We start from the raw sequence: 14,168 nt of genomic DNA on the forward strand, positions 1-14,168 counted from the left end.
AACGTGAATGGGAACGTCCTTCCAGGACCCGCGCGCCCCGTGTGGTTGGGAGGAACTTCATTGTTCCGGAGCCTGTAAACAGAGAGGAAGTGACGTTACTGACAACAACAACAACAACAACGTCGGTAATAATACCTAGAAGCCGCAGGTGAGAAAGGCCGACGCCAGAGACCTGCCGCGGCTCGCGCCTAGAGCTCGCTCCCCGCCCCCTGCTTCGCCGTGCGAATAACGGGGACACCAGGCTCGCGGCCGAGTATTAAAGTGGCTGCGAGCGGGCGGTAGCGGGCCTAGGGTTCGCCCCAGGCAGCGCTGGGCGAGTCTCTGCCAGCGGCGCTGCCGTAATAAGGTAACAATCGCTGTATCCAGAAACTACGTGCAGTGCAACCAGCGTTTGTAACGTGGGGCTCTTGCTAGATTAACAGCTGCTTTAGAAGCTGTGGCCCAGCGGGTAGAACTTCTGTTCCGGATGCTGATCACGCTGCCGTTAGCTAGTGTCTTTGTCACTTCACGCCTAAGGAGTCTTGCAGTGTGGTTTGCAGGAGGTCACCGCTTACCCTGAGTGGGAAGCTGGAACTGGGGTAGAAAGTGGTTGCTTGCTTACGAAGCAGGACACGTTATAGAGATCAGTTGACTCCTATACTCAGGATCTGTGAACTTCCAGGTAAATTTTAAGGTGTTGGTTTATATATATATATATAGAGAGAGAGAGAGTCATAAATAACCTAAATCTAGCCTGCCTCCATAATACACTGCTGCAGATGTAATCATTGGAGGCACTGATGCCAAGTCCACCTTAGAATAATAACAAGGATCCCAGGACTCTGGACTGCCTTTCTGCCCTCATCTGAAATAGCTTGGATTTACTATCTTTCAGGGCTTGTTTCACTTGACCTTTGAAGAGAGTTAGTAACTAAAGTTCTGTCCAGTGGGGGTATTAGTATTTAATTGCCTAGTACAAAGGATGAGCTGACATAATTGAGTTTTGTTTTTATAATTTTAGATAATTGTAGGGGGTTCAATGTGCGGAGGAGTGCTTTTATTTATTCTAAATACAATAAAAATAAAACATATGATTATTAAAAATTCTTGCCATTTTAGGCTTTCTGTGCTTATGTTTACAATCTTTTTCCACCTTGTTGTTTTCCTTTTCCTTCCTACCTCATCTTTGTTCTCTCTGAAAGACTGAATTACAGAAGACTCTGAATTTGGAGGAACTAAACATGTAATTCTACACAGTCTAATTTACATATAGGCATTTTTAGTGCTGATTGTGACAGTTTTTTAGTAGCTCATAAACATTAACAAATTAGGCTTTGTAATATGTCTGCAAGTTAGGGAAATATCCTTATTTTACACGGGCCCAGGAAGACTTACATAAGCGACTTCCCGAAGATAACACAGAACTGGGAATAGAATTTAGCTCTCCTAACTGCAAGCCCTATGCCCTAACTCATAAATTATTTTTCCTCCTTTATAGGATCCAGCACTTGGAGTTTATTTCATTTATTTATTTATTTATTTGTTTGTTTATTTAGAAGAAAAGATGACGACGTCTGGAATCCTGAACTCTGTTCTGGTTTAATAATAGTCTGGATTTTGTCTACACAAGTTAGAGATTTGAATTAGTTCTGAATGTATTGCAATTCACATACACTTTCTTTAGAGCAAAATTAGCTGGAAAAGGTTTTCCTAGGTACAGTGAAATGGATGGCCGCTTGTTTCACCTAAGCCATAGTAATTCTGTTAAGTTCTTGATTCTGCAAGGTGACATATAGTACGATAAAGGACAATCTAGCTGTTTCTTGCTAACTTACGAACTGGATCCTGTCTATGGCAATTTAGGCTTTGATTTAGGATACAGTCCTGTGAGATGTAAAGTCACTTAACTCACATGGTTCAATGAATTATTATGCTTATTGAAATCTAGAAGCTTTGTTTAACAGCATTGTGTCTGGTCCTGATATCAGAAAAAAATAATTTTTGATTTACATTTTTGTAAGTCAGTTGAGTTATAATGGTGTAAAACAACCATGAGTGGATCAGAATCAGGCCCAATAATTGTGTTGCAGTTTCACTATAAACCAGCAGGCTACACTCAGGATTAGTTTTCTACCCGAGACACACAGTCATGCTATGGGAGAGAAAAACAACCACTACCAAACACTGAAACGGTACATTTTTCCTGAGCAATTTTCTTTTCTGATCAAAGAAAAAATATTTCCTTCTGTATGTAGCCTTAGGCCCAAATCCTACAGTTCTTACTGAGGCAAAGCTCTTAATGAAGCCTACAAGATATGGCCCTAGGAGGAGATGCTTTTCTCAAGCTACTTTAGAGCAAAGTTTATGCACTGTATAGAGTCAGAAAGACCAAGCTCTTCCACCCTCCTCCCCCGGATATCTTTAATACAGAAATTAACAACAGAGTTCAGGTTAAGACTTCTCCTGAGATGTGGCTGATTCTAGGATTCCTACCTCATTAGTGCTCAGTCTTGATTCTCTTTCTCTAGTGAGTCACTTATGTCCATGTGGGAAAAAGTGAACCACCTCCCTCAGTGAGTCATAAAATGCACCTAATCCTTTCTTCACAAGATGAGTATCCACTAAAAGGGTGAGTGTTTCAGGCAGGTGCATAGTAATAAATCAGAGTTTCAGACTACGCATTTTCAGTGCTTCCTCAAACCACATTTTCCATGCGATAGCTGGGGACAGCTTAATGATAGTCAGAGTAGCAAAATCCTTTGTTATCAACAATGTTATGTCTTATTTCTTTGCACTGAGCTGACTGTAATCTTAGTAATTAAAAGGTCCAATCCTGAAATCCTTATTTAGGTACAATTGTTGTTTGCTTCAATCTGAATTTTGTTTGAATAAAAACTAAATAAAATCTAAGACAGATTTTGTGATTTGGTCTGAAGTTTGTATCCATATTAACATAATTGCAGCAACTTTAAAAGTAGTCGTAATAATGTATTTTTATTTCATTATGAAGTTGTGACATTATATTCAAACTTGAAGAATATTTGTGTTCAGTTGTAGGTTATTCTGAAGTCCAGATCTCTTCAAAGACTGCTTGACTGGTTGGAAATTATGCTAGTAAACCACTACCAACTGGAAACCATGAAGCAACATTTTACATAGTTGAGATTTAAATCATGGCATCTTCAACAAATCTAGACGTTGGGGCACAGATAATTGTGGAAGAGTGCACCAGCAGCTATAGTCTGTCTCGCATGACAGACATTAAAGTAGAGCATCAGCTTGACTCCACCACAGAAGAAGGCCCAGCTCAGAGTGTCGCCATGGGAATGAAATTCATTTTGCCTAATAGATTTGATATGAATGTCTGTTCTCGGTTTGTGAAGTCATTGAATGAAGAAGATAGTAAAAATATTCAAGACCAGGTCAACTCTGACCTTGAAGTGGCGTCTGTCTTATTTAAAGGTTGAACTTTATGGTACAAGTTGTGTGTGGAGTATCTTCCCCTTTCCCCCTTCACTTTTCAGTATTTTCTTTGCTTCTTGTCCTCAGGATTATAGATCAATTCATATAGTTTCCTAACATTCTAGAGTGGTTTTAAAACTAAAAAACAAAGTTCAGGATGATTATGCTACTGTCTTCTATTTGCAAAAGATTCCATAGGGAAATATAAGTAGTGCCCATTCCTGTATTCCTTATGCACCCAAAACTCCCATTAAAGTCTTTGAAAATTTTGGGTGCAGGAGGCAAGTTCCATTGCAAAGCATGCAAGCTGACTTGTAAAATTATCTTGCCTAACCTCTTGATGTTTTAATCATTAGCAATTTCCTATAATTTATTCCCTAACATTTCTATTATACATCCAGTTCAAAAATGGCTTAATTCAAAACTCATTTCCTGCCTGAGAGTACATAAATATACATGTCTTTCAGACTTTTTTTTAAAAAAAGCAACAGGACTGAAGAAAAGTCATAAATGAATGTACTTAGACCATGAGTCTATATTGAGGCAGATGTCTGTATTTTTGGAAAAATTAAATACTGCCATATTGAGAATATAATTGTCTTTTGCTGGCTTAGTCCCCAACCCTGCAATGTGTTGCACACAGGTAGACTCTTTTATCCACACAGTGCCCCACTGAAAGAATTGCAGGATCAGTTGTTAGCTTTAATACACTTCTGGGGGAAGTTCAGAGAGTTTTATCTTTTCCCTAATATTGATAAAATAAGTTTGTTGCTGACAGTGGCCTCTTTTGATCTTGTTTTGTCAGTATAATGCTGCTAGACGTGCAGTCATTGCAATAATTGCCTTGTTGAGTCATTTTCACCTATTTCTGAAAGTGGTTAGTGATTCTGGGTCCAATTCTGTGAGCGGTTCCATGTGGGCAGACCCTAACACCTGTGTGTGCAGTCCCATTGAGGTTGAGGGGAGCTCTGTGCAGGCATTGGGCTGCTCACACAACAGCTTGCAGAACTGAGGCTTATGTCTTACTTTTTAAATATATGTGATTTTAAACTTAGTTTTCACATTTCTGTACTATATCAAACTATCAGTGATCAATCTTGTCATGGTGTTGAATCTAATCAATTTGCCATAATGAATACAAGCTTTGACTCATTATGGGTTTCCATTTTTCCCCCTCTTGTACTTGGCTGCAGTTTGGCCACCAGGTGAGGGCATTTAACTTTGTAACCACAGCTGCAGCTGTTTGACCTACAAGTAAAATGTAATTTTGTTTGAACTACATTTGCCCCAGGGTCACACGCTTTTTTTAATCAGTTTTCTTCTTGAATTTGCGCTCAGATTTGTAACCATGAAATTCTTTACCATATGACTACAGAGTTACTGGACACGTTAATTAACCTCAAATAATTTAATTACTATTGCTCACTAATGCCAAATCACTTCAGCCAGTAATGAAACTTAATCCTAGTTATGACTTCTGACATTTAAAGTGGATGGGTTTGTTTTGTTTTTTTAATTCTGTGGCTTCTAATCTCAGTTCTCAGAAGTAATATAGCCACTTCTAAGAATTGGGATCCAAAGTAGAATGTATATAAAATAACATTTTAAACTACTGTTCCTATGCTCATCTAATGGAAAGCTAGGAAAATAAGCCTGTGCAAAGTGCAGATAAAACATGGCATAGAGTGACCTTTAGGACTCTAGCTTCCTCACACTATAACAGCTAGACATCAATTAATTTGGGAGGTCTCCATTTTCTTAGATCAATAGTCATAAGACATTGTTCACAATGCAGTTGTAGTTTTGCTAAAGCAATTGTGAAACTGTACCAACAAGGAAACCATTCATGTAGACGGGTGGCTGAAAATTTGCATTATGGCCTTTTGATGATTGTAGGCCATATTCATCCCTAGAGCATCATTGATTTAGGGATGAATTTGGCCCTTTCACTTTATTATTCTGTACATGTAATTAATAGTGGAAAGAAATACATTCCATCACTCTTATTTAATTCAGGTTTTAAATATTCTATAACATCAGCATATCCTACTTTGATTTAGAATCTGTAGCTTTCCTTTTAGCATTCTTACAGTCACTAAAACCATTTATCTTTTTTCCCTGTTGAATTTAGCTGAATGCAACATCCATACTTCCCCTTCTCCTGGAATTCAAGTAAGACATGTCTACACTCCATCAACAACTAAGCATTTTTCGCCCATAAAACAGTCAACTACTTTAACTAACAAACATAGGGGAAATGAGGTCTCTACAACACCTCTCCTTGTAAATTGTAAGTATTCTGTGGTATAGTAAGTGTTGTGAATCGTAAGTTAATTACTGCTTGTCAGATGTTTTGGCTTTTTCATTGGGACCTTTCATAGAATAAGGCCAGAATAGACCATCAAGCTTGACCTGCATAGCACAGGTCATAGAATTTCATCCATTCACTCTGTATTGAAGCCAATGAGTTATGCTTTAGCTAAGCACATCTTCCAGAAAAGTATCCAAATCTTGAGCTGAAGACCTTACAGATGACCTTTCTAATTCTTTGTAGTCTTTAAATGAAAGTATTGATTTTTTTAAAAACCCTGTTAATCTGTTATCAGTGTAGGTACAGCAAGTAGAACTTAATTAATCGGTAAGTGCCAACAATGTCCTGGATGTTATATAATAAATATTCAGCCAGTCTCTGCTCTGTAGCCATTATAATTAAGGAGACAGAAGATGGACTGACAGAGGAAGTTGTAAAATTAATTAATTTTTTTTAAATTCTTAAACTGATAATGTGGTAGAGTTTTCACCCTACAACTGGCCACAGTTTGAAATCTTAAACATACATCCCTCTTAAACTCAGCAAGTTCGATGACAAAATTTCCCCTTTCCTGTTGGGCAAATGAATATAGAGGTATACCATAGAATGCCCTTTTCTGAATAAAAGGTGTATCCTTTCTGAGAAATCAAACTAACAGTGAAATGGACATTTATTTAATGGATAACCACTGGCAAACACCACAAAGTGTTATCAGTTAGTATGTATAACTGTGGCCTTTCCCCAAGACAGAATGGTTGTACCCTCAGTCTCCACACCCACAGTGAGCTTGACATAGGCAGACCCCTCTGCCTGTACAAAGCATGTTGCAGGATCAAGGCCTTAAATGTTTGCTCTTAGATTATTAAAGCACTCTGCTGTAATTGATTCCATCCACAAGTTTTTTGTGGGAGGGGATTGTGGGGGGAGGGAAGTTAATGGAAATATTTTCCTCTCCAGTAGAAAAGTAGGTCATGTTGTGTATGCTTACAAAAGACTTGATCCAGTGCTTATTCTATTCAATGAGAGTCATGCTGTTGACTTCAACAGGCAGTCAACTAGGTTCATACTGAACCCTAGGTGATCCATCACAGCGTGTTTTGGATATTCTAATGAACAAAGAGTTTGATAAGTGCTTGCAGCTTTCTTAAGACAAGTGAGAGTATTCCCTTTGTCTAACCATTATCAGCAGGTCTCTATAAAAATTCAGCGCTGATGAAGAAACCTGAGATAAATTTAAGAATTAAACAGAAAGGAAGGAACATTGGAGGAAACATTGGTTAATAGTTTCAAAACTGAAAAGAACATGTCCTCAGTGTATCAGTGATTTTGGTATTTTTAATCTTTTTTTTCCTTTAAACATTCTTGAAGACAATATAATCTTGATGGCAAAGTGACATTAAATTACAAGCTGGGTGGCAAAAAGCCATCTCAGGAAGATATTGACAACAGAGTTTGTAATTCAACATCAATGGAAAATATTTTGCCCTTCTAATAGGATAGGTGGAAAAATATTAAGCCATATGGAACCACTTTTAAGAAGACTGCAAACCTGAAATCAATATGAGCACTTCCTTTTGTCATTGGCTTCAGCTGGAGCAGGACCATGCCTTATGTGCACATAATACATATTTGTGCTCTTTTTGCAGCTCTGTCAGTTCACCAGCTGGCTGCTCAAGGGGAAATGCTTTATTTGGCCACACGTATTGAACAAGGTGAGAGTCTGAGGGGCTTTAAACCTCCTCTTTTCTTAGGAGGATTTTTAACCTTGTTACATTGGATTCTATCCCCCGACATGCATGAGCTGCATAGAATATCCCCCACAGATCTATCACAAACCCCATAAACTCATGATATCTATTCTTTATTAACTTGGATTTTTTTTATACCTGTCTGTACATTTAAAGCTGTCTGTTCTCCCATATCTGCAGTTTGGGTGTGCAAAGTAACACTAGTGTTAATGGGAATTACATGTAATTCCCATTTTCTGTACTGAAGCAGGGGGAAAAATCCTTTAGACTGCATATAGAGAAAATGTGAAAGTGAGATATGCAAAAATTTGCAAATGAGTTCTGGGATGATTTAACCGTAGTGTTCTTTACTGCATTTATAGTTTGAAACAAATTCCTACTAGAGTGAGTGAGTGTATTTATACTCATAATTTTATCAATTAACCTATACAGCATTATATTGTAGTTTCAGTCAGCTCTTCACTGCTTATCATGCCAAATCTGAGTTATGCAGTATCCTGCAGTTAAACTATTGTAATTTTATAATGGATATTTTCTGTAAAATAAACTGTGAAATAGCATCCACTGTACTGTAAATCACTCATTTTAAGTAATTATACTAGTGTGAAGATGGAAGACTCACTGGCTGGCTCAACAGACTATACAAGCATTTACATTAAACTTCTCTGGTACGAATCTGGCCGTTGTAGGCAGTCACTGAAAGTCATTACCATCTGAAATCTGTTTGTTGGCCTAAGGTGGTGGTATGCTTGAATATACAAATTTGCTTTCTCTGGGCATTCATGCAAGTAAAACTGCCTCGCCTTTGTAGGAAGCAAAGGATTGGGAATCCAGAGAAAGCAAATTCATTTTTAAAAATTTGAGCATATATTTATTTAGATTTAACTAATGGTAAAAAAAGTTACCTGTATAAGAGCTTTGGGCACCCTGACACCTAATTTATCTTACAACAATGTAAATATACTCTGCAGTATTAGAAAAAAACAAACGTCCATCAGGAACAAATTAACTCAACTCATCCAGCCAATGAATCAGCTACAAAAAACACACTTGCCACCCTCCTTCATTTCTGGGAACACACTTAACCCTCTGCACAAAACCCCAATCAAATACATTAATTTGCCAATTCTTTATTCTAGTCCCTTAGATTTACATGTTATTTATTTGAGAGACTAGAATGGCTCACTACCTTGGAAAAGCACATTTTAGATTGCCTAAAAACTATTAATATGGAACATTTGTTTATTTTGGGGGCATCTGCTGTGCTATCTCCAAGAATATACATAGCCAACATTATGGACAAATGACCTTTATTTTTATACTAAAATATTGCAGCTTTATTTGTAAAAATGTGAGAGTTCTCAGAAGCTAGGTTTTCTTCCCCCTCCCCCGACTCCACATTCAGCATAGATAAGTGTATTTCTGTCACTGTCAGGGTTAGATTTTGTATGTAAAATGTCAGGCCAGAGTGGACTTTATGGGAGAATTATAAACGTAGCTGTTCATAACAGAAATGTTGACACAAACTTTACTCTAACAGCACTTGCAGTACAGCAGCAAAAATGATCATTGAACTGTATTTTTCTTTTAAACAGAAAATGTAATCAACCATAAAGATGAAGAAGGTTTTACCCCTCTGATGTGGGCCGCAGCACATGGGCAGATAGCAGTGGTAGAGTTTCTGCTTCAGAATGTAAGGAGAAAATACAGTTTTTCTCAAAATCCTTAGTTCATTTTATATTGATAAGTTTGCAGATGCTACTACATCTCTAAAAGTAATAGCATTAATTGCCCCACAAAGGGGAAATAAAAGGCAAGTGTGGTGGGGGCATACTCACCTTTGGAGCTTTGACTTATATCAGTGCATAATGTCACTGGTATCGTGAGCTGCAGCACTTCCTGCAAGTATCTTTCTCTCACCAGCTCTTCTGTGGCTCAGCTCTCCAGCCAAGTCATATACAGCTTAAATCCCCTTTTGGGTAACTGAAAGGTCCAAATGAAAATCCAAACAAATCTGAATAAAGCTCTTGCTCCATTCAGCTACTGAAGGATTTGTAAGTAAAAGACTATCTCAGGGCCACCCCCACAAGAGCCGTCTTTACTCCCTATGGGTCTCTTTAGGACTACGCCCCCACTCCATCCCTTGGGTTTCTGTTTGCAGTAGAGTTCTGCTTCCTCTGTAGTCTCTAGAGCTGCAGCTGGGGTCTGTCACTCTAACTCTAGTGCACCCAGCTGGGATCACTAATTGCCCTTTTGTGGCTAGATCAGGGGCAAGGCTGATCCCAGCTTGTCTTAAAGGGCCCTCCAGACTGTGACAGTAAGGTTTTTAAATAGGACTGTTAAAACCTTTTTTTTTTTCTTCAGGGTGCAGATGCTCAGATTTTGGGGAAAGGGCGAGAAAGTGCACTGTCATTGGCCTGTAGTAAGGGATACACGGATATTGTCAAAATGCTGCTTGATTGTGGAGTTGATGTAAATGAATATGACTGGGTAAGTCTGTCACTGGAGTGTACATTATCTTAGTGTGCATTGGTCAGAAATTTGCTCAAAACTCTAGAACTGACATGGATTTGAAAACCATGTTAAGTCTTCAGAAATGTAAGCTTGGAAAACCTAGGATATGGTGTACTAATTACTGTGCCGAAATAGGAGGGCTAGATGAGATTGTTCCTGGGCTCACTTGTTGGCTGTGAATTGGGGACCCTGAGTGTTGTCCTCACACCCCAGAACATCCTATGGACCTTCTGGGGAGGTGAAATGTTTGTTTTTCCCCAAACTATGGGATGTTCCCTACCCAGGTGGTCTTGCCACAGAAGAACTTTGCTATAGTAGTACTTACTGTAGAAGAGTTCCTTATGCAGAAAACTACAGAGAATTACCTATGATATTATCAGCACGGGGGAGGGCTACTCCTTGAAGCCAGGAAAAAAATATCTCTGGGACGAGAGCAAAAGCTGAGGTAACCTTTCAAATGTAATTGCTTTTAGAAGACAGAAACTGGCCTTTGACTCTTGTGAATTTTGTATTTCAAAGGAGATGTCATTCATTGATTAAACTGCACTGTCAGAAACATCAGGGCAAAAAAGCCTGCATCATAACATGCCAGAGAAAAGGTCTACGTTAAAAAAATATTCACTTATTCAATTTTCCCTTTTTTAACGTAAATGTCAAGTTAATCAATTTTTATGGTTTGATGAATATTACTGTTGAATTATTTACATTTCACCATAGGATTCCTTTAGAACAATATCAGCAGTAAAAAATATAAATAAGAGATGAGAATGTATTTCAGGTTAATAGTCACATTTGAAAAGGTTTCAGTTTTCAGATTTTGAATTTACAGACAGTTTTCTAAAGTGGCTGGAATTTTTGTACATGATCAGTGCTTCAGAAGATTTTGTACAAGTTAAATATTTTCCATATTAATGCAATAAAAATGTCTGCCAATTTATTATTTATATCGCATCAACAGTGTGCTCAGTATTAAGCAATAGCAGTAAAAACAGTGACCCAGAATTGAGATGTAGTTTGGTTAATTTGTGCCATGCTAGAGTTTGGGCATAGAACTGGCATAACCAGCCCTGGAATGATCACCCCTTGTGTAGGAGTTGATCTGCTAATTCCTGCCCTTTGGGCTGTTGGAAGCTGCTATAATTTAGAACAGCCTTCATGGAAACCCAAACAATTTGGGCCAGTTTCTGTCTTGAAGAGTCTACAAACCAGGTTTTGCAGTCTGACCCACAGGGACAGATTTGCCCAGGCAAAGCTCCTTTTACTTCACTAGGACTCCTCACAGGGACAGGGGTCTGCAGACACAACCCACTTCCAGGATTGTGGCCTAAAAATAGACCCATAAAAGATGGGGGACACAGAAAACCACAGTTGGAGAAGAGCTGGTGACCTTTTCATTGCACATTATGACCACTGTTCTCTGAAGGACTCACATACGTGTACTTCTTATTATCAGGAGGGAATTACCAATACAGCCTGTTCAGTTTTTGAACTAGATACATGAACTCCAGCTATCAAAGACTAAGTCTTTTTTCTTCTTTTGCAGAATGGAGGGACACCTCTTCTATATGCAGTACATGGAAACCATGTGAAATGTGTGAAAATTCTCTTAGGTGAGCACATTAAGGATAACATTAAGAAATCAAACCTAAAATAATTTTATTACTGATAATGATCAACTAATTAATTAACTGCATAATTTAGGGGGTTTTTCCTTCTATTTTACATAGAAAATGGTGCTGATCCAACTATTGAGACAGATTCTGGTTATAATTCCATGGATTTGGCTGTGGCTTTAGGCCATCGGAGCGGTGAGTATTTAGAGCCCTTTAGGTTTGGCTATTTTTATTGCAGTTTGTTTATGTAGTTACAGTAACAGTGCTTTACGGATGTAAGAAGACAAAAGTCCCTGCCACAAAATGGGTTAGATTGCTGTTAGGCTGTTATTTCCAGTTGATTATGGGCTAGTTAAACATCTTAATTATGTAAATGTTAATTGACTAAACTCACGTTGTTTTATTTGCTTGACTTGTGCTTTCAAAGTCCATTAAAATGTTAGCTCTAGCAGCATGCGCTGTATACATCTTACAATATGTAATTTAGAGGACAGACCTGGATTGTTCAAGGAACTAGTAACAGGTAAGGAGTCTTTCACCTCTAGTTCATGAGCTCAGGTCAATAGTGAGAGAAAGACACTCCCAACTGTGCCTAAAGACATGGCTCAAGAACAGTGAATCTAATTTATAAACTCCTCTGTCAATGTGGAGACAACTGTACCAGAGGGGGGATTTATTCTAGGAGAGCGCAGTGACTCTACCACCCCCAAGGGTTTGGTCATAGGAAGACAGCGTTAAACTGTGTGTTGGGATACACAGGAGCCCTGTCTGCTGAGGCTGCCCTCTCACTCCAGGCAGACTTTCAGCCTGGGTCCAGCTTTCTCTGAGAGGGGGACATGGTTGTTTGGTTTTTTGGACACTTGGGCCAGGCCTCTGCTGTCATGTACATTAAATAGCCACAGTATTCTTGGACTTACCTCTGTGAACTATTTTGAAATTATTTTTTTTCATCTAAAACCGCAAACATTCCCTGGGAGAGGGGGCATTTCTTCCGGGGTCCTGCACGGTAGGCTGGAAAGTTTGGCTATCCACTTTCACTCCTTGGGTTGTATGGAGTCAAAAAGGGGCCTCTTCAGTGGTCACCCTGGCTTCTGAACCATGTGAAATCTTTGTTTGTTTTTTAACCCCTGAACTGAATAAAAAATAAGCCCACCCATGCATGTAACTGCTGAAAGCCCCTGGGCTTATGTTGGAATTGATAACTTCATGGATCACTCAGATGTGGAACCCATAGGGGTTCAGCGTGTAAATTCTGAACACTGAGGAAAATCACTACAAAGTTTCCAACTGTGACTATGATTTTACCCCCTAGTACTCCCCCACTCTCCACTTATAGATTAGAATCCCCCCATGCCCTACCTTAACCTATCCCATCTGCATTTCCAAACCAGGCCGCAGACCATGGCTTCCCCCATTCTCACTCAACATACTGGCCCTCTGTTAGTGTATTCGTTGTTTTGCATTATATAATGCTTTAAATTTTCATAGGTGATGCAAATCTGTAATGCATTAGTTCATGTCCTGTACAATCATCTAATCAAAATAAACAAGTCAGCATCTGGCAGTAAAATACAACCACAGAGTGATTTGGAAATCATTGAACAGTAATTAACTAGGTTGTTTCTCCACTTTAGTTCAACAGGTTATTGAGGCTCATTTATTGCAGCTCCTTCAAAATATCAAGGAGTAATGGCCTGCTGTTAATAGAAAATTGTTCCATGCCTGAAGATTTGGATTGTGTTTTAGCCCCACAATCAGTGATAAAGGCTTGTTAACTTATTTAACTTTACCTCAGTGGAAATATTTTCTGGTTTTAGTACGATTTTTAGTACACTTTCTTTATGTATTTCACTGATGTTCATAGAAATCTGTGATGATTGATCCTTTTGTAAATGTATTATGTAAATTTTAAAAAAATTAATCAGTGTGCTGCATGAAAACCTTCAATAAAATATAATTATATCTGTGTAAATGTTCACATTAAGTACAGTAGTTGACTTTCTACAGAGTATTCCACTAGGTTGTGTCAATGATATGGTATCCACATAGACTTTGTTTTAGATTTTTAGGTGTGTACCACAGAAGACTAGTTTCTTTATTGTTTATAGGACAAAAAAAAGTGCACAGTGTGTGATTGTTTACAAAATCTTATGCAGTTGAATTAAAATACTTGGTCAGTATCTGTATTTGTCTGATTAAACTGTGGGGGGTTTTTTGGGGTGGGGAAGCAATTAGGCATTATGGGCTCAATTCTGCTCAGTAGTTTTTCTGATTTAGGTCCTTAAAACCTTTGGGGCAGATTCTCTGCTCTGCTTCTTTTCTGCCAATCAAGTGGCCCAGAGACAGCATCCCCTTAGCTGGGATTCCCCTGGCATGAGGGAGTCCCCAGCAGTCTTAGACCAGCACACCTGGCTCATAAACCACCCTCTTCACAGTGCCTGGCATAGTGGATGTCAGCCATCGGGGTGGGCGGAAGAGTGCCTAAAGTGCACTGTAACCCATCTATTTTCAGCTGAGATGGTCCCTTGAGGATCTCTTTGC

The 14,168-nt window shown here is 38.7% G+C and overlaps 1 protein-coding gene across 6 annotated transcripts; it reads left to right on the plus strand.

Moving 5' to 3' along the window:
* Positions 1–8: 8 nt before the first annotated feature.
* On the plus strand, positions 9–13,807 carry ANKRA2 (ankyrin repeat family A member 2). Of its 6 annotated transcripts, none has more exons than XM_043547793.1 (10): positions 12–137; positions 2,568–2,577; positions 3,033–3,441; positions 5,573–5,731; positions 7,399–7,464; positions 9,096–9,193; positions 9,865–9,990; positions 11,558–11,624; positions 11,742–11,822; positions 13,262–13,807. In XM_043547793.1, exons 3-10 carry the CDS (start codon positions 3,153–3,155, stop codon positions 13,315–13,317), a joined length of 942 nt encoding a protein of 313 aa, XP_043403728.1. In that variant the 5' UTR covers positions 12–137; positions 2,568–2,577; positions 3,033–3,152; the 3' UTR covers positions 13,318–13,807. The 6 variants fall into 6 exon arrangements, with proteins under 6 accessions (XP_027682693.2, XP_043403726.1, XP_043403728.1 ...); XM_043547792.1 differs by lacking the exon at positions 12–137 and adding an exon at positions 210–346 and having other exon boundaries at positions 2,508–2,608; positions 3,031–3,441; XM_027826892.2 differs by lacking the exon at positions 2,568–2,577 and having other exon boundaries at positions 9–148; positions 3,031–3,441.
* Positions 13,808–14,168: the final 361 nt, after the last annotated feature.

This window comes from Chelonia mydas, chromosome 5, assembly GCF_015237465.2.
Source record: "Chelonia mydas isolate rCheMyd1 chromosome 5, rCheMyd1.pri.v2, whole genome shotgun sequence".
Lineage (NCBI taxonomy): Eukaryota > Metazoa > Chordata > Testudines > Cheloniidae > Chelonia > Chelonia mydas.

Coding starts and splice junctions, on each gene's coding strand:
- ANKRA2 (XM_043547791.1), top strand. CDS start 3,153: ATGGCATCTTCAACAAATCTAGACGTTGGGGCACAGATAATTGTGGAA. Junction 9,991..11,557: donor ATGTAAATGAATATGACTGG/GTAAGTCTGTCA, acceptor CTTCTTTTGCAG/AATGGAGGGACACCTCTTCT. Junction 11,625..11,741: donor ATGTGTGAAAATTCTCTTAG/GTGAGCACATTA, acceptor TATTTTACATAG/AAAATGGTGCTGATCCAACT.